General features: G+C 38.9%; 1 protein-coding gene across 1 annotated transcript; it reads left to right on the top strand.

Moving 5' to 3' along the window:
* Positions 1–22,479: 22,479 nt before the first annotated feature.
* On the top strand, positions 22,480–26,155 carry LOC141614132 (uncharacterized). Its single transcript, XM_074432887.1, has 4 exons — positions 22,480–23,455; positions 23,608–23,757; positions 24,388–25,145; positions 25,253–26,155. Exons 1-4 carry the CDS (start codon positions 22,480–22,482, stop codon positions 26,153–26,155), a joined length of 2,787 nt encoding a protein of 928 aa, XP_074288988.1.
* The last annotated feature ends 1,646 nt before the right edge of the window (positions 26,156–27,801 follow it).

Below are 27,801 nucleotides of genomic sequence, written 5' to 3'. Positions count from 1 at the left end.
GATGTGCACATTAATGGGGCAGGGTTATCGCTCGGTATGATGAGCGGGGATTTGGTGGGTACGGCTGCGGTCCCCCACTGGCAGAGCTGGTCCAGTGGACAGTCGGTGACGGAGATGGAGTGGAGTGGATGATTTTGTATGATTGTTTGAGTTGTATTGGTTACTGTATTGTTGGTTATATAAATTATGTAAATAGTACTGACCCCGTTTATTGTTTTAAAACCTACGGTGATCCATTCGGGCATGGTGAGCAGATATTGAGCAGGTATGAGTTGAGTACTGGGATAGCTGGGATGTGCCACGGTCGGATGATAGAAGTCTTCCGCTGTAGCTTAGTAGTTTTCATAAACATTTCAGTTAAATTAGTAGACAGTCAGTTTGAAAACAAGTATTCGTACTTTTGGTTTTGGTTTTGAGATTGTAACCTTTCACTAAAGTATTTCTATTTAAACGTTGTTTCATTATTGTTTATTTGATTATCATTGCCTCGGGTAACCGAGATGGTAACATCCTTATACCTGGGTGGTCCTGGTAAGGCACTTGGAGCATGGGGGTGTTACAAAATGGTATCAGAGCAACGATCCTGAAACTTGTAACCAATGAACCCAATGAATATAGGGAGTCAATTAAAATGAACCCGGGGTAAAGGTTGTAGGAGCTAATGCAAAGGCTTGGGAGACGTCCTAATGTCGCGAAATCGCCCTACAATTTTGAACCGGTCACATGGGGGGTGTATGTCAAGTCGTGGGGGGTGTATGTCAAGTCGTATGTGTTGTTTGTCAGCTTGTGTGTGGATTTAATGAAGTATGTCGTAATTGTTGAATGCTTGGAGTAGAAGGCTGAGAATATGAATGAAAGATTGATGAGACATATAGAACTGTGTTGGAATAAGAAGCATATTGGATGTTTACTATGTGGCGTTTGATAATATGACATAACTGTTTCGTTAATTTTATGAAAAGCTTGGTAGAATAGCATGCTTAGCTATATCACATGTTGAGTTTATAATGCTGCTTAGTATGTTGGGAGATGTGAGATAACATGCGGGTAGTTTATGCGAGTCAGCATGACTCGATCGAGTAGGGGGGGTACTCGATCGAGTAGGTGAGATACTCGGTCGAGTGGGTTTAACTCGATCGAGTGGGTATTTGACGATTTTGAATCCAGAATCGTGTTTTTGGGCACTCGATCGAGTAGGGGGGTCACTCGATCGAGTAGCCGGGCTACTCGGTCGAGTATGTTAGAGGTCAGAAGGTTTGTTTGGGTTCTGGAGTCAAGGCACTCGATAGAGTATGTTGGGCACTCGATCGAGTATCCTCTTACTCGATCGAGTAGTTTGGGCACTCGATCGAGTGTGTTCTGGGCAGCCTGTTTTCGTGTTTTAAGGTTTTAGTGCGTATGTTTATGTCTACCCTTTCTTATATAGTTTCAAGATGCCGCCCAAGAGAAACGCGTATTATGCGAGAGCTGAGACCATGAATATGGATGATATCGTTAAGATGTTGGAGCACCAAGATGCTCTCACTGAGGCTTTAAAGAAAGTGAAGAAGGATAAGGATAACGAGGTTGATCATTCTAAGATCAGTCTCTATATAGCGAGGTTTAACCCAAAAGAGTACACGGGAACCGGGGAACCAAACCTTCTTGATAACTGGAATTGTGAGATAGAGAATATTCTAGACCTGGTTCACTGTCCTGATGAGATGAGAGTAGAACAAGCTGCGTTCTACCTGAGGGACGCAGCTGGCAAGTGGTGGGATACGGTGAAGGTGAGTGCTAGGGAGATGTATGCGAACCAGGGCTTACCTGCTATACCTTGGGACGAGTTTCGGAGAGCTATGAGGAAGGAGTTTGTACCGGAAGATGTGAGGAGTAAGCTGAGAGAGGAGTTTGATGGGTTTAAGATGACATCTGATATGTCAGTTGCTGAGTACTACAAGCAGTTTAATGAGAAGTCTAGGTATGCTGAGGATATGGGTTTGAGTGAGGAGAACCTGGCGCTGAGGTTTGAGAGAGGGTTGACACCCAAGATTATGGATAATTTACCCGTGGGAGTCCTTACCGATGTTAAGGAAGCTTATGAGAGGGCTGGGAGAGCTGAGAGGCTGGTTGAGATGGCTCAGGAGAGAGTGAGTGAGAAAAGGAAGGCTGAGAGTGAGGGTGGAGGCCAATCTAGTCACAAGAAAGGCAACCACAATCAAGCTAAGGGGTTTTCTTCCGGGTCGGGATTGATCTTTGGGGCTTCCTATGGGCGTGGCCGTGTGAGTGGTAGTGGTAGTTGGGGGATGACCTGCTATGGCTGTGGCGGTGTAGGCCACAAGAGACATGAGTGCACGAGTGCACCGGGAGCCTTTCAGGGGTCGGCTCGGGGGAGCTATTCTCAGGGACCTGCACAGAGTTATGCGAGCAACAGACCAGGTGGGTCATGGTCTAACCGGGGAAGTCAGAGCTATCAGGGTGGAGGTAACCACAATGGCGGTAATTCTTATCAAAAACCAGCTACGAACAACAACAACAACAATCAGGGGTCGGGTGCTAAGCCGACCATATCAGCCAGTACTGTCCAGGGAGGTGGACAGAAGACCAGTGGAAAGCTGTTCATGATGGACAAGAAAGCAGCTGAGGAGGATGCACATGTTATCACTGGTACTTTTCTTGTTAACGGTATACATACCTTTGTTTTGTTTGATTCGGGGGCGTCTCAGTCGTTTGTATCTTCGAGTCATGTTAAACGGTTGGGTTTGAGAGTGTATGAGTCTGTCAGTGAGAAAGTTTTTATACCTTCGGGTGAGTCTGTATCATGTGGGAGGTTGTTTAGAGATGTATCTATGATAGTTGGGCAAGTTGATCTACCTATAGACTTGCTAGAGTTCCCTTTTGACGGTTTTGAGATGATAGTCGGGATGGATTGGTTAGGAAAGTATAAAGCTAAGATAGATTGTCATTAAAAGAAAGTGTCTTTGAGAGGGCCTAAGGGTGTTAGTGTGTCTTATCGTGGGTTTCTGGTCAAACCCAAAGTTAAGTTGATTGCAGCTGTCACCTTAAAGTCTTATCTGAGGAAGGGGTGCCCTTTGATCTTGTGCCATGTGAGAGATGACCGGATAGAGAGTCCGACAGTTGATCAGATACCAGTGGTGGGAGAGTTTGCAGATGTTTTTCTAGAGGAGATTCCAGGGTTGCCACCGAAGAGGGAGATAGATTTCACCGTTGAGTTGAAACCGGGGACGGGGCCAATCTCTAAGGCACCGTACCGGATGGGTCCTAAAGAGATGGAGGAGCTCAAGGAAACAGTTAGATGATCTGATAGAAAAGGGATACATTAGACCTAGTGTATCGTCGTGGGGAGCACCAGTTCTTTTCGTGAAGAAGAAAGATGGGAGTTTGAGGTTGTGCATAGATTACAGAGAGCTGAACCGTGTGACAGTGAAGAATAAGTATCCTTTGCCAAGGATAGATGACCTGTTTGATCAGTTGAGTGGTGCATCAGTCTTTTCCAAGATTGATTTGAGGTCGGGGTACCATCAGGTGAAGATTAGAGAGATGGACATACCAAAGACAGCTTTCACGTCGAGGTATGGTCATTATGAGTACGTGGTGATGCCGTTTGGGTTATCTAATGCACCGACTGTGTTTATGGATTTGATGAACAAAATCTTCAGACAGTTTTTGGACCAGTTTGTGGTGGTGTTTATCGATGACATCTTAGTCTACTCTAAGACTAAGGAGGAGCATCTGAGGATTGTGTTGCAGACTCTGAGGGAGCATGAGTTGTATGCTAAGCTGTCCAAGTGTGAGTTCTGGTTAGAGAAAGTTGCTTTTCTGGAGCATGTGATCTCTAAGGAGGGAGTAGCTATGGATCCGGCGAAGATTGAGGCAGTGACAAAGTGGGAAGCACCAAAGAATGTTCTTTGAGATTAGGAGTTTCTTGGGTTTATTTGGATATTACAGACGGTTCGTGAAAGATTTCTCCAAGATAGCTAGACCTATGACAGCTTTGATGAGGAAAGAGAACAGGTTTCGTTGGGATGAGAGTTGTGAGAAGGCGTTCCAAACATTAAAGGAGCGTTTGACCACAGCTCCTATCCTAGCATTGCCTGAGGGGATCGAGAACTTTGAGGTTTATACAGATACCTCAAAGAATGGGTTAGGATATGTGTTGATGCAGAACGGTAAGGTGATTGCCTATGCTTCTAGGCAATTGAAGCCGTATGAGGAGAATTACCCTACACATGATCTAGAGTTGGGTGCAGTGGTGTTTCTTCTCAAGATTTGGAGACATTACCTTTATGGGGCGACCTTTAAGGTATTTTCAGATCACAAGAGTCTCAAGTACATCTTCACTCAAAAGGAGTTGAACATGAGACAGAGGAGGTGGATGGAGCTGATTGGCGATTATGACATGGATATTATCTACCATGAAGGGAAAGCCAATGTTGTTGCAGATGCTTTGAGTAGGAAGAGTGTACATTCCTTGTGTACAGCTCTATCTTTGATGAGGTTGAGAGATGAGGTGGGGAAGTTTGGGATACATATGATGCAGAGAGGGGATGTTGTGGGAGATTTGACAGTGCAGCCTGATCTTTATGAGGATATTCGTGGTAAACAGGCTTTGGATCCTAAGATGGTTGAGTGGCGAGCTGGAGTAGAGAAAGGGACAGTGTCTCGATTCTCCATTCATACAGATGGTAGTTTGAGGTTCGATGGTAGGTGGTGTGTCCCTAATGATGAGGAGCTGAAAAAGACAATCATGACAGAGGCACATTGTACACCATATTCAGTACATCCAGGTGGTGACAAGCTATACAAGGATTTGAAGAACACGTTTTGGTGGCCTGGGATGAAGAAAGAAACAGCAGAGTTTGTGGCCCGTTGTTTGACATGCCAGAGAGTTAAAGGAGAACAGCGACGACCACAAGGTAAGATTCAGTCTTTAGAGGTACCTGAGTGGAAGTGGGAATCCATTTCTATGTATTTTATCGTGGGTTTGTGTAACACCCCATGGTAATTGAAGAGGTCCAGTGATAGGCTTAAATGACTAGTGCTTAAAGGGATTGAAAGTACTACTCATATCAACAAAGTGCACTTTCTTTTATGGTCATCCATGCAAAAGAACTCCACAGTTAAGCGTGCTTGGCTGGGAGTAGTCTTAGGATGGGTGACCTCCTGGGAAGGTTCCCGGGATGCGCATGAGTGAGGACAAAATGCGCTATAGAGGACCCGTGTTGATCTGTGGGCCATGTACACAGCCTGGTGAGCTATCATAAGTAACCGCTCCCGACCTGGTTTGGGCCGGGGTGTTACAAGTGGTATCAGAGCAACCCTGCGACCGTGTGGTGATCGGAGGCAGTTGTTATATGCTCCTGGAGGCAGTGGTTATACGCTCCATTGTGATCACACACCTAGCGGGGGAGGATTCTGGGTTAGCGGTTATGCTCCCAGGCGCAACGAGGACGTTGCGTTCTTCAAGTGGGGGTGACTGTAACACCCCATGGTAATTGAAGAGGTCCAGTGATAGGCTTAAATGACTAGTGCTTAAAGGGATTGAAAGTACTACTCATATCAACAAAGTGCACTTTCTTTTATGGTCATCCATGCAAAAGAACTCCACAGTTAAGCGTGCTTGGCTGGGAGTAGTCTTAGGATGGGTGACCTCCTGGGAAGGTTCCCGGGATGCGCATGAGTGAGGACAAAATGCGCTATAGAGGACCCGTGTTGATCTGTGGGCCATGTACACAGCCTGGTGAGCTATCATAAGTAACCGCTCCCGACCTGGTTTGGGCCGGGGTGTTACACTTTATCTTACATGTAATAGACTACGTTTAAAGACTTTTTAGAAGTTTTCGTATTTGTTTTCCGTATTTAAGTTTACATGTACTAGACTACGTTTTGAACAATCTCTACTACGTTATTATGATGTTGTTTGTATGTTTGTTTTTAGTAGTGTTGTTTACGGTGAATTCAAGAAATATTCAGATATAAAGAAGTTGTACTTATCTTAACAAATTTCAATCCAAGATATTCACTTGATTTGGTTTAACAATTACGAATAACCTGTAAGAAAAAAACAAAGGACAGTTAGGATTACAAGAAGATCAATATAAAAAGCTAAACAACGAAAAATCACTTACAAAGCAAGTGCAATCAATGAAAAAACGACATAAAATCATTTATAATCAATTTATGACCTGAATTTCCAGTACCAACGTAAAAACGACAGAAAAATGACCAGACCAGACTTGGCGAGGAGAACCCAAATTATTATCAATAAATTTTAGTTAAAGGTTCTAAAAATTTGGATTTATCGTGTACCAATTGTCAATATCTAAACTAAAAAGTTGATTTATAGGATAGCGATTTCATACTTAACTTAAATTCTAAATCTGAAATAAGATATGAACTAAAATCTGAAATCAAAGATTGATTTATGACCTAAATTAGCTGTCACTTACAAGGGTAAAAATATTGAACGACTAACAAAATTGCAAAGAAAGAGACATAAAAAATGACATAAAACCATTTATGATCGATTGATGACCTGTATTTGCAGTCAGTTGCATAAGTGTAAGACCAGATTTAATAACCAGTTCAGATTTGGTAGCTAAACAACGAAAAAACGACCGACAAAATGATAGATTCACAAGTGACCTGAATTTGAGTTTATCACTTATTGATTTATGACCAGAATGTGCTGTCAGTTACACGGGTTTAAAACCACATTAAATGAGCAGATCAGACTTGGCTTAAATAAACCGGAACTAGAAGCAGTAAATTTTAGTTAAAGTTACTAAAATTTGGATTAGTAGTGCACCAGTTGTCAAATTCTGAACTAAAATGTGGATTAATAGGATAGCGATTTCATATTGAATTTAAATTCTAAATCTGAAATAATGTGAATTAAAATATGAACTATTTTTTTCACTTTTATACCACGTGCAAAATCACATAAAACGTCTGAATTTACCACAGACTTAATTATTGTTTGACTTAGCTGTCACTTACACGGGTTTCAATTTTTAATGACCAGTTCAGATTTGGAAAGGAGAAAACGAATTAAAAGCAGCAAATTGTAATTAGATGGCACTTACACCAGTTGACCATTATTTAACATAAAAACTGACCACTACTACCATTATTTATCATTAAAACTGACCACTACTATCATAATAATTAAAAAATATAAATATTGAGAAACCAACACCAGTTACACAACACAAATATAAAACGTTGCAGCAACAACAAAACAGAAATATCATTATTCAGCATCATTCATCATTTACCACAAACCAAAAACCTAGCCAGCACCAAAGCACACCATTAACCTCATACCAATTTCAATCCAGAATTGTTATCAAATTTATTTATAATGACCCTACTGCATTAAGGTTAAATTGCACTCCATTGTTCACGGTTGAAACTACAAAGGAATTGAAGTAAATAGAGGGTTGAATATCATGGAAAACAATCAAAGTTCGACTTCTCAGAACAACGAAACCAGAAAAAGCAGGAGAATCAACCGAGGTAAATTTAATACTTATCTTTATTTGGTTGTATTCGGGTCGGATGCATACACTTGCTGTCGAAAGATCACTGCACAAGATTGTTCATTGTTAGAAACTTTTCATTATATGATTATGGTACTTAACCTCAAACCATGTAAAAAATAAGAAACAAAAAAATTTAGGGATTTAATCAGAAAAATTGATAAGACAGTACCTGAGATTAGTAGGAGTTCTGGTATGATCAGGATCCAAATTTTTTTAAAGCCAAATAATCTACCTATAAAATACATAAAAAACATATTAAACCAATATTAAAAAAATTATGTATCGAAATAAATTTTAAAGCATTAACATGGACAGTGTCCTTATAAATTAGGGAAAACAAACATGAATAATGCAATCAATAATTATCTGATTATGGTTTCAGCAAATTACGATTACCAAAAGATTTAAAATTTTCGGCTCAGGAAAAATAAACGGCTCAAATCTAATGGAATTTACACCCTTATTAACAATTAAGCAACTTTGACTTCTTTCTCTAAGTAATCAACTTGGGTTATCAGCCTTTAACATACATCAACATATTTAACAATTTTTAAATGCAGAAAGACAAAATTTGATTATATAGAAAGTTGACCATCTATGTTAATTTAAAGTCATCACAGAAGAAGCAAAATTGAGTTTTAGAAAACCATACTAAAAAAAATTGATTCTTACTCTATGTAATCAGGTCACAGTAGAAGCAAAGGTTAACAATTGATATTTAGCAAACCAATTAAATACATACTTAACATATTATAAGATCCCACCGTCGTAAGTGTTGACAAAAATGATTGTTAAAAAAAGATAATCACCTTCATAATGGGATGTAGTATATGATACTTGAATTCGAACAGAGCATTACTTTGTCTCGGCCTGTTCCAAAAAAACATTTTTCATTTATATTAGAATAATTAAACCAAAAAAATCATCAAAAATCAAAAATAAAAATGTAAAACAATTTACCAGAATAATTAATCATCTATTTACATAAAGAATTCGACTAAGAAGGAGAGGAAAGCAGCTACCGGAGACGGACGACCACAGTCCCGACATTACCAGATTCCAATGTGTATAAATGAACTTTCGAAACCTATAATAACAAAATAAGGGTTTATATTCAATAGATCTAACAGATTAAGAGGGCATGAACATGAAAACCAATGTAACAATAACTTTCTCAGAATACATGGGAGAAATACTTGAATAAATACCCAAAAAATAAGAAAACCCATTTGTTTCGTGATGAATACATATACAATAACCCAAAAAAATGAGTAGTTTTTCTATGAAATCAAACGGATTAACACCTTTATCAACAAATCAGTAACTTTGAGCACTTACAAATGAAAAAATTGAAAAATAAATTGCCTCATATTTAATACTCATTAGATCTAATACTATAATATAAAATGAACATGAAAACAAAAGTAAGAGCCGAGAAAAAAATTACTTTCTCAGAAAATGATCGAAATACTTGATTTATAAACGAAAAGATTAATGAAAATCACAATTTTAGAGATGAATACATAGGCATTTCTCCAAAAAATGATTACTTGTTCTATTTAATATATGGATTAACACCATTATTAACAAATAAGGAAGTTCGTGCATTTAAAAACGCAAATTTTGAAACAAATCGCCTCAGATCCGGCGACTTTGTTATATTGAACATTGTTAGTATAAGATCTATTAAATATTTGATGCTAACCTCAATAAAATGATCCGGCGACTTTGTTAGTATAAGATCCGGCGACTTTGTTATATTGAACAATGATCCGGCAAGGTAAATGATCGGAATGTTAGAGGAGGACAGAATAGCAGAGGAGTATGGTGACAGGCTTAGAGCGGAGTATAGTGAGAGGTTCAGGCTGAGAGCAGCGGCGGTGAAACAGGGAGGGAGAAAGTGAGTGAATGAGATGAAGAAGGGAGGCTGAGAGCGGAGAATGGTGAGTGTAATAAATTTAGGGTTTGAGAGAGGAGTATAGTGAGAGGCTGAGAGCGGCGGTAAGAGTTTGAGTGAGTGAGTGAACTGTGGTAATAATTTTAGGGTTTTCCATTATCACTGTATTTATAGGTTGAGCGGATAGGTTTATTTCATTGGTTTTGGGCCATAATTTTTGTTGTTAAAGAGTCCATCTGAGATGTGTGTAATAATTTTAGGGTTTGGCTTTCTTAGTGTATTTATAGGATGGCCAGATAGGTTTACTTCATTGGGTTTGGGTTGGAATTTTTGTTCTTAATTGAGTCCGTCTATTTGGGTCAAATGTTGGCTGTAACTTTGGGCCGCATATTAGTTTTGTTGTGGGTCATTTATTTGGGTTCATTGTTTTTCTGATTCATTTGCGTCCGTACATGTAGCTAATATCAATCGGTCCGAACTCATATCTAATTCAACAACGCAAGATTCAAGATACACTAATCGTGTTCCGTTGTCCGATATCACCAATGGTAATTTCTTTTACCTTAATCGTAGATTACTTTTGTTATTTAGTAGCACAATTTCAAATAATCTGCTTTAATTTTTATTTGTACTTTTGTACATTTAGTTCAATATGATTTACTACTTTTCAATAATAAATGTTAATTTTCTAAGTAATTTTACATATTTATTTAAAAATTTAAAAATTAAACTTTTCCCATTTTAATTTAGTCACATGTTATATAATCCCGTCTTCTTTTAAGTCACCCGTGTCACAGGAGAAGGTAGTGACTCAAACCACAGTAACAAAAGGGCATGTCGAACTACATTGACAACCCGACCAGTTATCCCCTCTACACCATCTACGGAAAATGATAACAACCTACCTGCGTCATTACGTTCAAAGATGGCAAGAATTAACAGAAAAGAATTACATGGCAATAAGAAATTTAGGAACGGTTCATTCGATACCCCGATTAGACCATCAAGTTGTACAGCCGCAGGTTATTTACGTTACTCTTAACGATTTTGGAATATTTTTCAACAATTAGGTACATTTATGTTAATGTAATGTTTGATGTCATATTTTGTAGGTAGCAGCAGTAGTTCTCGACCAAGTTGTACGAGTCAAAAAGAACCTGATCCCGTAACAAGATTAGTCAATGAGTTGATCAGAGACTTAAGTCCAACCAACGAAAGTTCATCGAGTTGGGTTAATCCACAAGAAGGTTTAACTTCTTATATTATTTATGTTATTTGATTGAAGGGATGCTTTAGTTCTTAAATAGGTATGTGGTATTGTCAGAGTGTTTGTCAATGTTGTTGTTGATTTTTTAGGTACCAGTTCCCGACCAAGCTGTTCAGGTCAACAAGCTATCGATCCTGTGGCTAGATTGGTGAGTGATTTGGTTAGAAATTTAAGCGAAGAATATGATGATCCATCAAGTAGGGGAGCTAATGAAGAAGGTTTAAGTTCTTAAAATTACATATTATTTATTATTATTGTTACACTAACCGTTTATACATCATAAATGTCGTCCCATTTTTTTTTCAAATTTTTTTTATTTTTTAATTTTTAGATTTAGAGCTTGAAGGATATTGGGATATTGGAGACCCCGACGTTTCATGTAACAAATGCGGTGCAATGTTGTGGTACTTAGAACGCGTACGTAAGGATAGGAATACATTACATCTGATGCCTGTCGTTGTGTGCACCAAAAATAATATTTATAATACCTATTAAAACTAACAGAAGTTAGTGGTAACAGGGTCGAACCACAGGGAGGTAGGGATTTTATAGTTGCTTTCAATTTTAGTCTAAGAGTAACAATGAGCGGGATTTTGATATGATTAATAACTAAACCAAATGCAAATAAAAATAAATAAGACAATAAAAATAAGCAATAAAAGATGATGTAAACAAATAATAGAAAGGAGCTAGGACGATCGGGTCACTACAGCTACGATGGCACATAAGTCTAGGTAGGTCTCGAAATACGGTCGCGAAGGATGGGGAAAACAAGTCCTCTCGGTCCATGTTAAATAGTAACTACCTCTCGGCCTATGCTACTAATCCCTAAGTCTCATTAATACTAACTCTCGTTCTTGATTAATGATTCCTAATGCAAACTAAATTACATTACCTTTCGATCTAGCAATCTGGCCGTCTTAAATCGTTAATCTAAGTCCTTCCCTATCTTTCGATCTTCGGGTTGGTCAAAACTAAGCATCTAACAAGTCTCCGCTAGGTCTCATTGATAGATATTGCACTTAACGATTCAAACGAAGCAAATCAAACACGAAGTCAGTCGATCGACCAGCTACCCCAGTCGACCGACCAACCGACTCAGTCGACCGACCAGTTAAGCCAGTCGATCGACCAAGCCCTAATCCGAGGGTACCTATTCTAATGCCAAATACGCTATAATTTGCCTACATCCTAGCAATGGTGATCTAGCTACACATACTAACAACGATAACAACAATGTAATTTGCGATTAAAGGAATAGAATTCATAATTAAACTAGAAGAACAATTAAATTGCATAAAACGTTAATGACGGCTTCGGGATATCTATACTAGCAATTCTAAACTAAAAGGTAAATAAAGTAAACTGTAAATTAAAAGGAATAATACCGAAATAGCAAAGCAGAAGATCCAAAGCAAAACTTTATTGAGAAATAAAGAATGAATAACAATCTAATGTCTTGAATTATTGTAAGCTAATAATAATCTAATAGAAACTGAATGAATAATACAGGAGAGGAGTATTACGTTATATAGCAAAGTCACGTAATACTCTCCCAAAACCTAATTACATATGGGTTTTAATCACGTCTTTTAAATTGCGCATCAGCATCGTGGAGTGGTCGATCGACCATAGCAGGCAGTCGATCGACCAAGAGTGCTGTACAGTAATGCATTCTGACGATTTCTGCAGCGCGCACTGATCTTAAAACAGCTGCCATTTCTTCGTTACTTGGTCAAATCAAGAGTTCTACGAGGCGTTGGAAAGCTAAGAGGATAAGCTTTCCCCTCCAATTGGAATCACTTGATTATCAGCTCTAGAACTCGAGATATTGCCATCTGAAGTAGGCTGGAATATCGTGAAGTGCTTCTTTGCTTGTTAAACTCGTACGCACCCTTGCTTTTGCTATCTTTAGGCCTTGAAACGCGCACCAAGCTTATTCCTCGAGTCAATACTCCATGTCAAGTGCAATTCTAAGTACTTAGGGACGGATTCGGCTTATTTTCCGCTGAAATCTTCATATTCCTACAAAATCACAAGAAAAGGAAGAAATACACGAAACAAGGGAAATAGTAGCATAAACTACTCAATTGAGCTCTGAAATGCGTGTAAAATAGGGTGTAAAACATCATATAAATGACACGCATCAACATCCTACATTTTCATTGTGTTGTTCTGATGGCAAAATTACTCTTCCTCTTCTTAAACAACCACCTCAATTGTTGTTGGATCTTTTAAGTAGGCAACACCCACTAAGCAACCACTTTATTGATAACATTCGAGCTTACAATATGATGTTTTCGTTCACGTCCATGGGAGGAAAGATCGATAATTCTGTAAATCAAGGCGAGGACCATATACTTTTCGGATGGGTGGCCAAAACGTCCACCGCATCGGGAGTTTGTTGCCGCCGGATCGAAATACTCAAAAGTTTTACCAGCTGTACATATATGACACAGAAGAAGAAGTTCGAAACCGTAAGAATGCTCATAGGTATAACAACAAATTATATGTTATTGCGAATTTAATACAATATACGACTGCGCCTCATGATAACCTTCCCGCGGAGTAATTATTCTTTTATATTTTTGCAGCCCGAATAATCCGGAACGGTTTAACGATGACCTAATTTGTTTGTTGCAAAGAATGATCGATGCGGAAAATATATTAGCTATGCGATTCAGAATGGCGAGAGATAGATTATCAGATGATATAGAAACAGATGTCTCTATTCGGCTTATTTCAAGACGAGAAACTGATGGTAGAACATACAACCGTCCTACAGCTTCTCAGGTTGCCGTTCTTATTGAAGGGGAAAAGGAAAGTGGTGAACTTCAGCGTATATCCGAGTTGCACCCTTTATATTTAGCACTCCAGTATCCTTTGTTGTTTCCACATGGCGAAGACGGTTAGAGGCCGGGCATCCTACATAGCGAAGCTTCTCTCAGCAAAAGTAAGAAAAAGAAGCCACGAAATCAAGTGAAGGGAAATATCCGTATAAAACCCCTTAAAATTAAGGACTATAACGTAATTTATCATGTGATTAAAGGTCATAAACGAAAAACAAGAGAAACGATAAAAGAATAAGAATCAACCCCGGGTCCTGTGCAAAACGGCCTAAGAACAGAAATCAACGCAGATTTCCTCCTAATCGTTGCACCCAAGATCGTCTGAGACTATGCCCCTTGTGCTAGAAATTGCTCTCTGATTGCCTTGCAATATTGAGAGAGCTTTTGTGAGTTTTTTGATGTGAGATCTAGAATTTCAGAGAAAAGGACTCCAAAACCCTAATTTTTCTTCAACTGAGAAGGATTAGGTCAAAAGGAGAGAAGGACTCTCCTTTTGTTCTATTCGGTCGACCGACCGGTTACTAAGGGAGGGAGTGGGCTTTCCACTTTCTCCTTATTTAACTCGTGGTCCGACTCGTTTTGCTAAATGTATATGACGGGTTTTAAATATAAATCGTCATCCATTATCGGATATTAAAATATCGACTAGTAACATGAATCAGTCGACATATTAATACTTGTCCGACAATGACAATATTGCATAATTAATTAATTCAATATACATTAATTAAATATAACCGTTTATATTCAATTTACGAATTAACCGCTTAATTCACCTTAGCCAGTATTATTTAATCCGTATTAAATAATTATGTCAACATCGCGTTTGACTAATTATTAGTAAATAACTCCGACTAACCGCTTAGTCATATAAGGCATCAACATGACTGTATTTTCATACCGTCACATCTCTCAAACGTATCCTATAGGTGTGACTTTTAGGGACCAGTTGATCACCGCCATCTGTATGACAATAACGTCAAACTTATCTAGCAAGCCAACCGTTATTGATAAACGTGGACCAACTGATAATAATACAAAGGTATACCCTTTGGTCCTTTTAGAGATTTATATGTCATTGCACTAACTGTGGAGGACACCAGCCCCAACAGGCTCCCACTTGTCCGTACAAGTGTACGTGCAATAACGTTATCCGCACTAATGGGAGGACACCGGCTCCAACAAACTCCCACTTGTCCGTACAAGTGTATGTGCGATAACTGATTCTCATATCCATTTAAAATTTCTCCCACTCAATGTAAAACAATTTGCAGATCCGTATCCGCAAAGGTCGTATTTTACAATCGATCTGTATCAAGAGTGGTTTCCCCGACTAGAGAGTAACTTAATTGATAAAACGAATCGTATTCGAGCATGTCCATGCATTTCAGTTACAGCTCCTCGAGTGGCCCTGAGAAATATCGAGTACTTGATAAAGGCTGAATATTTCCTTCAACTCGACTCCTGCCGATCTAAGCACAGCATGAAATGACCCAGAAAAAATCTACTTGGCCCTCTATTACGGATGACCGTGAGAAAGAAACCAAAGTCACCCAAAATCTGCCTTAATCTCAAGAGACAGTCGATAGTCAAAAGAATCGATTCTTAGGATCACCATGGAGGTCCTATCCACGACCTGGTACCGAATGTTATAAAACATTTAGGACTCCACGTCGTTGTCACAATTGTGTCCTACGAGATATCCGTATAACTCGCCTCTGTGATTGGTCAGTCAACCGTTTGACTTATGGCTCGTTGAACCCACCATCAACCGACGTCACAAAATAATTGCCAGAGTTATCAGCTCGCGTGGGCAATTAAGGACCGAAATATAATGTTTGTTCAGTTCACTTTGTGGTGTTCAAAATTGTCGTACAATTCCACATGAAAAACAAAATATATAAATATCAAAACGATGATGTCGTATAGAGTACACGAGAAAATGAATCTAATCCATAAAAGAGTACTACAACTCAGGAACACGTTTAATTCCCATGGAATTAACATGCCCTTCATGCTTATCTTGTCGTAATGGTTTAGTGAGAGGATCTGCTATATTATCATCTGTAGCAATCTTTTCTATCACTACCTCCTTTTGCTCCACGTAATCTCGGATTAGATGAGCTTTCTGTTGTACATGTCTAGACTTGTTGCTAGACTTAGGCTCCTTAGCCTGGAAGATGGCACCTCTATTGTCGCAATAGATGGTGATCGGGTCATTCGAACTAGGCACTACTGATAGTCCTTGTAAGAATTGACGCATCCATATCGCTTCCTTTGCGGCTTCGAAGCGGCATAGTACTCGGACTCGGTCGTAGAATCTGCTTTGTAACACTTTGTTTGGAACTCTTCCGGTGATCTGCAGCGCCATTAAGAGTAAAAACGAATCCAGACTGAGATTTCGAGTCATCTCGATCCGTTTGGAAACTAGCATCTGCGTAACCGGTTGCGCATAGATTTTGATCGCCTCCATAAGTCAATGCCCAATCTTTACTCCTCCGTAGGTACTTAAGAATGTTCTTGACAGCCATCCAATGTGATTCACCTGGATGCTGTTGGAATCGACTTGTCATACTCAATGCATATGCCACGTCCGGACGTGTGCATATCATGGCATACATGATTGATCCTATAGCCGAAGCATAAGGAATCCGGGTCATGCGCTCTATCTCTTCCGGTGTCTCGGTGCACGAGATTTGCTCAAATGCACCCCCGGAGCCATAGGAAGAAACCCCTTTTGGAGTTAGTCATCTTTGAATCTCTCTAGAATCTTGTCTATATAAGACTCCGATCGAGAGATAACATCCGACGTGATCTATCTCGATAGATACGGATGCCCAAAATTCTTTGTGCCTCACCCAGATCTTTCATCTGGAAATGGTTCTTCAACCATACTTTTACCGAAGTTAAGAGAGGTATGTCATTCCCAATCAGGAGTATGTCATCAACATACAATATTAGGAAGACAATCTTGCTCCCACTCGACTTGATATATATAGACATGGTTCCTCGACCGATCGAGTAAATCCATTCTCTTTTATTACTTGGTCGAAACGATGATTCCAACTCTGAGAAGCTTGCTTAAGTCCATAAATGGAACGCTTAAGCTTGCACACTTTCTTAGGATGTTCAGGATCGATGAAACCTTCGGGTTGTACCATGTACAACTCTTCCTCCAAATAACCGTTTAAGAAGGCGGTTTTCACATCCATCTGCCAAATTTCATAGTCATGAAAAGCGGCAATCGCTAAGATAATCCGAATGGAACGCAGCATGACTACGGGTGCAAAAATTTCATCGTAGTGCAAACCTGTCACTTGGGTGAAACCTTTAGCAACTAGTCGTGCTTTATAGATATCTTGTTGACCTTCCACAAATTGCTTTATCTTGTAAAGACATTTGCATTGAAGGGGACGAACCTTAGCAGGTAAGTCAACAAGATCACATACATTGTTCTCATACATGGAGTCCATCTCGGATTGCATGGCCTCAAGCCATAGCTTTGAGTCGGAACTAGTCATGGCACCTTTATAGGTTGCGGGTTCACTACTCGTCAAGAGCAGAATGTCATCTATGTCATGTTCCTCGACCATACCAATGTATCTGTCCGGAGGAATAGAGACTCTACCCGACCTCCTAGGTTCCTCAGGAATACTAACCGCAGCCGGGATTGAAGGAACTGGTTCCTCCAATGGTTGCTCGGCATTTGGTTCTGGAATCTCCGACAGTTCGAAGGTTCTATTACTCCTCGCGTTCTCGAGAAAATCCTTCTCTTAGAATGTCGCACTAGCCGCAACAAATACACGTTGTTCGGTTGGCGAACAGAAGTAATGACCAAATGTTCCTTTAGGATAACCTATAAAGTACGTCTTGACCGATCGCGGGCCGAGCTTATCCTCGTGTCTCCACTTGACATAAGCCTCGCAGCCCCAAACCCGTATAAAGGACAAGTTAGGGACCGTTCCCTTCCATAGTTCATATGGAGTCTTGTCAATGACTTTAGACGGACTTGTTAAGTATTAGAGCGGTGACGAGAAGAGCATAACCCCACAATGAATCAGGCAATACGGTGTGACTCATCATGGATCGAACCATGTCAAGTAGTGTTCAATTTCTCCGTTCGGACACACCATTCAACTGAGGTGTTCCAGGTGGAGTTAGCTGTAAGACAATCCCACAGTTCTTAAGGTGTAGATCAAACTCGTGTGAAAGATACTCGCCACCACGATCTGATCGTAGTGTTTTAATCTTCCTACCCAGTTGGTTCTGTACCCGATTCTGGTATTCTTTGAATTTCTCAAAGGACTCACTTTTATGCTTCATTAAGTAGACATAGTCATATCTACTTAAATCGTCCGTGAAAGTGATGAAATATCTATAGCCTTCTCGTGCGGTGATTGACATAGGTCCACACACATCCGTATGTATGAGTCCTAATAGGTCAGCAGCGCGCATTCCAACACCTTTGAAGGAAATTCGAGTCATCTTACCAATGAGACATGATTCACACGTGCCAAATGATTCAAAATCAAAGGCCGAGATAGCTCCATTCTGTATGAGTTGTTTAACGCGTTTCTCATTAATGTGTCCCATATGGCAGTGCCATAGATAAGTTTGATCTTTGTCACCAACCTTTAACTTCTTATTCATTACGTGCAATATTTCGGTGGTCTGATCTAAAACATAAATTCCATTCATGGAGACTGCCTTGCCATAAATCATATCGTGTAACGAGAAAATGCAGCTATTATTCTCTATTACAAATGAAAAACCAAGTTTGTCAAGTGTAGAAACTGAAATAATGTTTTTAGATAAACTGGGTACATAATAGCAGTTATATAAAAATAACTCAAATCCGCTAAGAAGCTGGATCACATATGTTCCCCTCGAGACGGCAGCCACTCGTGCTCAATTCCCGACACGCAGGTCCACCTCACCCTTTATGAGGGGTTCGATGTTTCGGAGCCCCTGCACATGATTACACAGATGAGAACCACAACCAGTATCTAGTACCCAAGTTCCGTAACTTGCGTGGTTAATCTCAATCATATGAATAAAAGAAGAAGAAGAAGAAGACATACCAACAGGAGTAACGCGACCTGCTTTTATGTCCTCACGGTATACAGGACATGTACGCCTCTAATGCCCAGTCTTGTGGCAAAGATGGCATTCCATGTTACCGTCCTTGCTCTTTGTCGCGCCTAGTGAGGTGCTTGACTCACCAGGCCCACTCTTACCTGATCCCGACTTCTTAAACTTCGGCTTACCTACTGCTAGGTCTGCCTGAGCTTTGCCCTTACCCTTGCCCTTGTTTGACACAACGAGAACATCCTGTTTCAGGCTCCCACTAAACTTCATGTCCTTCTCGGTCTGTACGAGAAGGGAGTGTAGTGCATGAGGACTTTTCTTCAAATCATTCATATAGTAATTGGCTCTAAAGAGCGCAAAACCATCGTGGAGTGAATGAAGCATGCGGTCAATCACGATGTTCTCACTGATCTTACAATCAAGTGCCTCCAGTTTCTCGACATTCTCAATCATGCTGAGAATGTGTGGGCTAACCGGTTGGCCCTTCTGGAGTTTCGCCTCAAAGAAGCGACAGGTGTGCTCATAGGTCACGATTCTCGGTGCTTTCGAGAATTCCTTAGTGAGCGTGGTGAAAATCTTGTTTGCACCTTGGGCTATGAAGCGTTTCTGCAAATTGGATTCCATTGCAAAAATGAGTACGTTCTTTATCGCACCCGCTTCCATGACGAAATCGCTATACGTGGCGATCTCGTTAGCTCCAGCCATGGGGCCTGGGTTTGGCGGGATGGGCTCTGTCAGATATTTGAGCTTCCCATCAGCAATGGCAGCATTCCGTAATGCCGCCTCCCAGTCCGCGAAATTTGATCCATCATTCTTGATCGAGTAGCGATTCATCCGATTCATGAAGATCCGAAGCCAGGACTCACGGTCCAATGTGGCACTTGGCATTGGGTCGTCCGTACGGCCAGCCATTTTGTTATTTGCAGTTTAAATGATCGTGTTCTTCACTGAAAAAGAAGGAAAAACAAAACGAAATAAGCAACTCATCGAGGTGATTTAAGTTTATTTAAAATTCATTTTAACGTGTAGACTCATTGCACTTGTATAATTGATCTACCTCAAGAATTATACAAATGATCCCAAGACTCAATTTCCGTAAATTGATAAGCCAACTGTTTGGCTAGTTCTACCGTTAGAACTCTTGGTCGATAGATTTCCGTAAATCCTATCTTTAGTCCACCATAATCACAGGATCGTACAAGTGACCATAGTGTTGAGATAAAATAGGTCAATCAGTTCCAACTTACCCGACGTAGAAGGGGTCATATTATGCCTACCGACGAAGAAGGGATTCATTGGAGTTTGACCTATAAAGACTATTCTCAATTTTTGGTTATACGAGGAAGATCCCATCAACTTAGTTTTAATTCATTTTAAGTGAACGAAAATCTAGCATTACGTGAATGAATTAACTTAGGTGATGGCTTATTAAGACCGTGTGACATCTGTATGTCATAGAAAACTAACGCGTAACCTCTATATGAGTCAGTTTTAATGCAAATATTAGGTGGTTTGGTTTTAGGCGGAATATGATGCAAACTATCGTTACGATGAAAAACATAAAAAAAATGCAAAACGTAAATAAAAGTCCTAGTGTGGCCTATCCTAGCAAAATTAACATAATACAACTTTGGAATCCACCGTTGGACCCGAGAAGCTTGTCTTGATGTTCCATCTTAGTCCATGCAGCGGGAGTGAGCATCCGATCTCCATCTTTGGTCTTCTCAAAAATACAATTTAAAATTTACAAAATATAAACCTATTTACATTCTAAATTAAAACTGTAATTACGAGGAAAAATCCAAAACGGAGATGCGAGATCTCAATCGTTACAACCAAGACCGTGTTCCATCATTACGGTAACACGTTCTACTAAGGCCACACTAAGTTACAACCGTTTGTAAAATTAAATACGTAATAAAAACATTCAAGGCATTCAAAAGTAACGATAAATAAAAGATGCATCAACTAAAACGAAATTTATTCGTGACATAATTCCGTAATTATGTTAAATTTATCCAAACCACCTTTTAACGATTAAATTATGTAACAAAACCGCTTTTATCAACTTAATTTTAATCCATTACAATTCGTTACTTTAAACCGCTTTAAAATAACTAAATGGTACGTGTGTGAACCGTTTCACAATCAAGCGAGTGTACAAAATTCGTATAATGTACATTTTATGGCCAAAAGAAAAATTAAAACACGGAAAAATAATTTTTCAGCGCTGCCAAAACACTTTTCCTCGATCCAGACACTAAAGTTCTCGATCGAAGAACAAAAAGAACTGGATCGACTGATACTGCCAGTCGATCGAGTGGTTTGCCAAACAGAAAGTGCTCGATCGACTGAACTCGTGGTCGATCGAGGACTTTTATTAGCAACGATGTTCGATCGAGTACGAGGACATCTCGATCGAACAGTTAGGGTTTTAAAAAAGGTCGATCAAGTACTACAAGTACTCAATCGAGTAAACCAACACAGAATAACTCTCGATCGAGTAGTATTACGCTCGACCGAGAGCAAAACAATTCTGAAACATTAAAACCCTCGTGAAATCGATTTGACAAAACAAAACCAATTGTAATTTTGACCTAATCCGTATAAAATTAAATCTACAATTGACAAAACCTTAACATATTGCTATAATGACCGTTTATAATAACAATATGCAAAAACAAATCGAAAACAAAACCAATCGATCGAGACACTACAGTCCTCGATCGACTGATCAGATCAGACGTGAACAACATATCACGGTTTTCAAGGCAAAATTATCGATTCAAATCGTTTTATGAAAATCACGATGAAAAATTTACGTGGCCTCGCTCTGATACCAATTGAAGGGAAATATCCGTATAAAACCCCTTAAAATTAAGGACTATAACGTAATTTATCATGTGATTAAAGGTCATAAACGAAAAACAAGAGAAACGATAAAAGAATAAGAATCAACCTCGGGTCCTGTGCAAAACGGCCTAAGAACATAAATCAACGCAGATTTCCTCCTAATCGTTGCACCCAAGATCGTCTGAGACTATGCCCCTTGTGCTAGAAATTGCTCTCTGATTGCCTTGCAATATTGAGAGAGCTTTTGTGAGTTTTTTGATGTGAGATCTAGAATTTCAGAGAAAAGGACTCCAAAACACTAATTTTTCTTCAACTGAGAAGGATTAGGTTAAAAGGAGAGAAGGACTCTCCTTTTGTTCTATTCGGTCGACCGACCGGTTACTAAGGGAGGGAGTGGGCTTTCCACTTTCTCCTTATTTAACTCGTGGTCCGACTCGTTTTGCTAAATGTATATGACGGGTTTTAAATATAAATCGTCATCCGTTATCGGATATTAAAATATCGACTAGTAACATGAATCAGTCAACATATTAATACTTGTCCGACAATGACAATATTGCATAATTAATTAATTCAATATACATTAATTAAATATAACCGTTTATATTCAATTTACGAATTAACCGCTTAATTCACCTTAGCCAGTATTATTTAATCCGTATTAAATAATTATCTCAACATCGCGTTTGACTAATTATTAGTAAATAACTCCGACTAACCGCTTAGTCATATAAGGCATCAACATGACTGTATTTTCATACCGTCACATCTCTCAAACGTATCCTATAGGTGTGACTTTTAGGGACCAGTTGATCACCGCCATCTGTATGACAATAACGTCAAACTTATCTAGCAAGCCAACCGTTATTGATAAACGTGGACCAACTGATAATAATACAAAAGTATACCCTTTGGTCCTTTTAGAGATTTATATGTCATTGCACTAACTGTGGAGGACACCAGCCCCAACATCAAGTAACAATGAGAGAGTGGCTTGCATTTCATCTCCAGGATAGATCTTCGTTCCTTCAATCTCCAATTCTTTTGTTAGCTGCTAAATTACTTCAACAATTTATTGTCGATAGTTATATGATGGTTGAGTCGCAGAGGTTGTCATTTCTTCGTCATAATCAGGGGTTGCTTCGTGTGGAAACGTATAAAAATCTTGCGAATGCGGTCGACCGTGGAGAAACCGAACCATCCTCTGTCGGGAGCCGTATTTTCATGTCTTCATCGGTTTTGCAATCAGATGGGTACACTATAGGTAATTTCCAATATACTATGACCATTTGCAAGTGGTATGGGTATCCAGATTTGTTCATTACATTTACATGTAATCCAAAATGGCCAGAAATAATGAGATTTGTCTCTAAAAGAGGTTTGCTGGCGGAATTAATGAAAGACTTGAAAGACCGTCACATATTCGGACGTGTCATTGGAGGTGAGGTTACACATAAATATTTCGAGCACTACCATTCATGTTTCTTCCTAATGTCGTATGAAAAAAAACCAAAAATTGTTTTGGCTAATCTTTCAGGCACGTACACTATTGAATTTCAAAAACGTGAATTGCCACATGCTCATATTCTAATATTTCTTCATCGTGACGAAAAATTCCCGGAGGCCGCAAATGTAGATAAAATTATTAGTGCCGAGATACCCGATCCTGATGAAAACCCTTTGTTATATGCTCTTGTGAAGGAGAATATGATACACGGTCCATGTGGCAAAGACTTCCCTACTTGCCCGTGTATGGTTGCATCTAAGTGCTCCAGAAACTTTCTGAAGAGGTGCATCGAAAGCACAACGGTTGACGACGACGGGTATCCTGTATATAAGAGGAGGGAGAAGGGATTTACCGTGGTGAAGAGTGGACGGAAACTGGGCAATGTGTGGGTAGTTCCATATAATGCGCAATTATTGTTAAAATATCGTGCCCACATAAATGTCGAATGGTGTAATCAAGCTCGATCAATAAAGTATTTGTTCAAGTACATAAATAAGGGGCCTTATCGAGCCACAATGCAATCTTCTTATCGTCGTCGAAACAGGAGAATCCCGACCAAATAGATGAGATACAGAGGTTCCATGATTGTCGTTATATCTCAGCATGCGAAGCCGTGTGGAGAATCTTTGGCTTTCAAATACATTATAGGACTCCTCCTGTTGAAAGATTGCGCTTTCACCTTCCTGATGAGCAAAGCGTTGTTTTTAACGACGAAGACCCTATTGATTCAGTCATCGATAATCCCACAATCGGTATGACAAAGTTCTTGGCTTGGATGTATTGTAATAAATCTAGCGAGGAAGCACAACAACTATTATATAGCTAGTTCCCGACGAAATTCGTGTGGAAATAAGAAGAACGTGCTTGGCATCCTAGAAAAAGTGGTTTTGCTCTTGGAAGAATGCATAATGTTTCCCCTAATTGTGGTGAACTATATTATATGAGAACTCTATTAAATTTCGTCAAGGGTCCTAAATCTTATGAGGGTTTAAGGTGGTTTGATGATGTTTTGCATCCTACATTCAGAAGTGCATGTTATGCGCGTGGGCTGCTTGGAGATGATAAGGAGTACATTGATGCTATAGAGGAAGCAAGCCGTTGGGGTTCCGGGTCTTATTTAAGAAACGTCTTTATCACTTTATTGTTGTCTGCTGCTATAGCGATGCCAATTAAAGTGTGGGAGAAAACTTGGAGCATCTTTCAGATGACATCCTATATCAACAACGTAATGCGCTTCAAAACCAAGGTTAGTTGTTAAATGAGCATTTTGTGATTACTGTAAATTCATATAATATTATACTAAATCCCCTTTTATTTAAGCACTACCGTGTAATAATTGCTTAATATACTTTTAAAATGGTGTGCGCCTATTAAATTCACAGCGTTGCGATTAACGGAGGATGAACTTAAGAATTATGCATTGCTAGATATTGAAGCATGTCTTCAACGCAACGGCAGTAGCTTACGTAGGTTTGAAGACATGCCTTTTCCCGAATCATCCACACCTCATTCCGTGAACACGTTAGTATCCGACGAGCTATCTTATGACAGAGTTTCCTTAGGGGAAGAACATGTGCACCTTTTATCTTCCATGACTAACGAGCAAATGGCTGTCTACAATGAGATAATGGACGCAGTCCGTAATAATCGCGGAGGTGTTTTTATTGTATATGGATATGGAGGGACGGGTAAAACCTTTATTTGGCGAACCTTCTGTGCGGCATTGAGAAGTAGAGGACAGATTGTGCTTCCTGTAGCATCCAGCGGCATTGCAGCTACCTTACTTCCCGGTGGAATAACTGCTCATTCGAGACTTAGTATCCCACTCAATGTAGTTGAAAATTCTACGTGTTCAAGGATTAAACCAGGAAGTGATTTAGCCGAACTCTTAATTAGGACAAAGCTTATTATATGGGACGAAGCACCAATGACGTACAGATATGCTTTCGAGGCTGTTGACCGGAGTTTAAGAGATGTCATGCGTTTTTCGAACGACGGAGATATCAATCAACCATTTGGTGGTAAGGTTGTCGTATTTGGAGGTGATTTTCGACAAATACTTCCCGTTATCCCTAAAGGCAGCAGATCGGAAATCGTGAATGCGTCACTCTGTGCTTCAAATTTATGGCCTGCTTGCAAGGTACGAAAAAAAATGCACGTTTTGAATTAACTATTCCATATGTAACGGTTAAAAATTTATTTACTCTATATAACCTCATAAATTACATATTTGTTTATTCATACAAGGTGCTGAAATTGACAAAAAACATGCGCCTTCGAGGCGGAGATTCGTGTTCCGAACTTGCTCAGATAAAAGAGTTTTCAGAATGGATACTAAAAGTTGGAGACGGGGAAGCTGGAGATCCGAATAATGGGGAAGTTGAATTAGAGTTGCCGAATGACATTTTGATTAAGCACGCTGGAGATCCTATCGCTTCGATTGTAGATGCCATTTACCCATCCCTCGAGAATCAACTATCGAATCCCGAGTATCTTCAGGAGAGGGCCATCCTTGCACCTACACATGAGATTGTTGATTTGGTTAATGACTACGTATTATCTCGAATAGATGCAACAGAGAAAATTTACTTCAGCTCAGACGAGGTTAGTAAAGATGAGAGTAATATTGGGGTCCGTGATTTGTACACCACAGAATTTCTTAACTCTATTAAGTGCTCGGGGCTTCCAAATCACGAATTAAAACTGAAGGTTGGTGCTATAGTTATGCTTCTTCGAAACATTGACCAATCTCGCGGATTGTGCAATGGCACTCGACTGATAGTGACAGATTTGGGATCACGTGTGATTAGAGCAACAGTTTTATCGGGTAGTCATAAGGGCGATAAAGTGCATATTACCCGTATTACACTTACTCCATCTGATTCCAGTAAGTTCCCGGTACAGTTTGACAGAAGACAATTCCCTGTTGCGGTGTGTTTTGCAATGACGATAAATAAGAGCCAAGGACAGTCACTAGCACATGTTGGGCTTTATCTTCCAAGGTCGGTGTTTACGCACGGTCAGCTCTATGTCGCTATTTCAAGAGTGACAAGCAAAAAGGGATTGAAGGTTCTGATTTGCGATAATGATAAACGCGTGTCCAATAGAACAAACAACGTAGTGTATAAAGAAGTTTTTGAGAAGCTATAGTTCAATTAACTTATGATTGTACCCCGTAACAACTTTTTGTTGTACTTATTTCTTTGCAATTTGTCTACTTTTGTTAACTCTTATAATTTTGAGATTTTTTTTTTCTGTAATTCTAGAATTCCAAAATTAATACTACCATGAAAGAGCATCTCCTATTAACAATCCTACTTCTCAACCCTAAACTACAACCCCGTGCAATTTGCACGGGCATAAAACTAGTAAAAAAACGAAACCTAAATCCTCTTCTTTTCTCAATTTTGTTAAATTTATTCTAATATATAAATCATCATTTTCTCTCCATCTCATCTAACAGTGAACCGTTAGATTTATTTACGAAGAAATTTGAACGATAGAGACGAATTAGAAAGAACCTAGAGAGACAAAGAAAAATGAGGATATTGGTGAAAAGGCATGTAAATAATCACATGTTGCATCAACTCTGCCATAAGACCGTCATATATCATAGGACGAACCCAAAAAGGAGAGAAGTCATATATGAAAGTGAAAACAATTTTGATAAGATAACAAAGCGGTTAGCAAATTGTACTTAGTAAGTCATAACTCATAACGGGCAAAGAAAATTAGGGGTGAGGAGAGAGAGAAAAAAAAAACAATTGCTCCTTTAAAACATGCTTACATGTATCAACTGCTAAATGAATACAATCGTCATCTTTCTCGTGTAACCATATTTTCAATAGAAATTTCACAAATTGAATTAGTTGACGATAGTCCTAAAATTTATCAGTTTTTAAATTAAAACATTTAATTTTTAACTTATAAGAATTAACACTTTTATATAATTAACTTAAAACCTTTTTTTTCTTCAACTTACGAGTAACAAGAGTTAGTTCTTATGTTATAAGCAATAGCTTGTCAACCTAAATACCTAGTGTTCAACTATGATGATAATTTAGGTAGTCAAAATTGAATATTTCATATTTTTAACTTGAATTTAAAGGTTTTGGTTTTTAACTTAAATTGTGTGTTTTTTAATCTGAATTTAAAAGTTTTGGTCTTTAACTTAAATTGTGAGATTTTTAACTTGAATTTAAAAGTTTTGGTCTTTAACTTATCTTGTGAGCTTTTAACTTATAATCAAATATTTGACTTGAATTCCATAGATATCATACTTTTTCCCAAGTTAAACATAGAGTCTTTTAAGATAAAATATTGAGTCCAATACATAAAACTTAGGGGTTGTAAGGTAAAACGTGAAGCTTGAGTTTGCAAATAAAATTTAAGTTACATAAAAATAAATTATGAACTAACATAATAACATCTAGTTTGCAATTAGGAAAATCAAGTTCTTACCTACGTGACACTATCTTTATAATAAAATGTTACGTTATGGCTATGTTGGATATTTGGATCCTCACCACTGTCAAGCGGGCTCAAGCATTTTGTAATTTTGATTAAAATACTTGGTTCTTGAAGGTTAATATATAATAAATGTTTCCATAGCCAATGTGTGATTCGAACCCACACTCTATTGCTGCATATACTCTTTGATAACTCAATATTTTACGTACTTTTAACCTACGTTTTATCTCTTATTTAGTCTAATTAATAACCCGAGTTAAGTTAATTCACCCATTTTAGTATTAAATAAAATATTAGTCATCTAGTTTTATATAATGTAATTTATA

Source organism: Silene latifolia, chromosome 11, assembly GCF_048544455.1.
Source record: "Silene latifolia isolate original U9 population chromosome 11, ASM4854445v1, whole genome shotgun sequence".
In the NCBI taxonomy this organism is placed as follows: domain Eukaryota; kingdom Viridiplantae; phylum Streptophyta; class Magnoliopsida; order Caryophyllales; family Caryophyllaceae; genus Silene; species Silene latifolia.
Note: the sequence above shows the minus strand (reverse complement) of the source record. Positions and strands in the feature narration are given on the sequence as shown.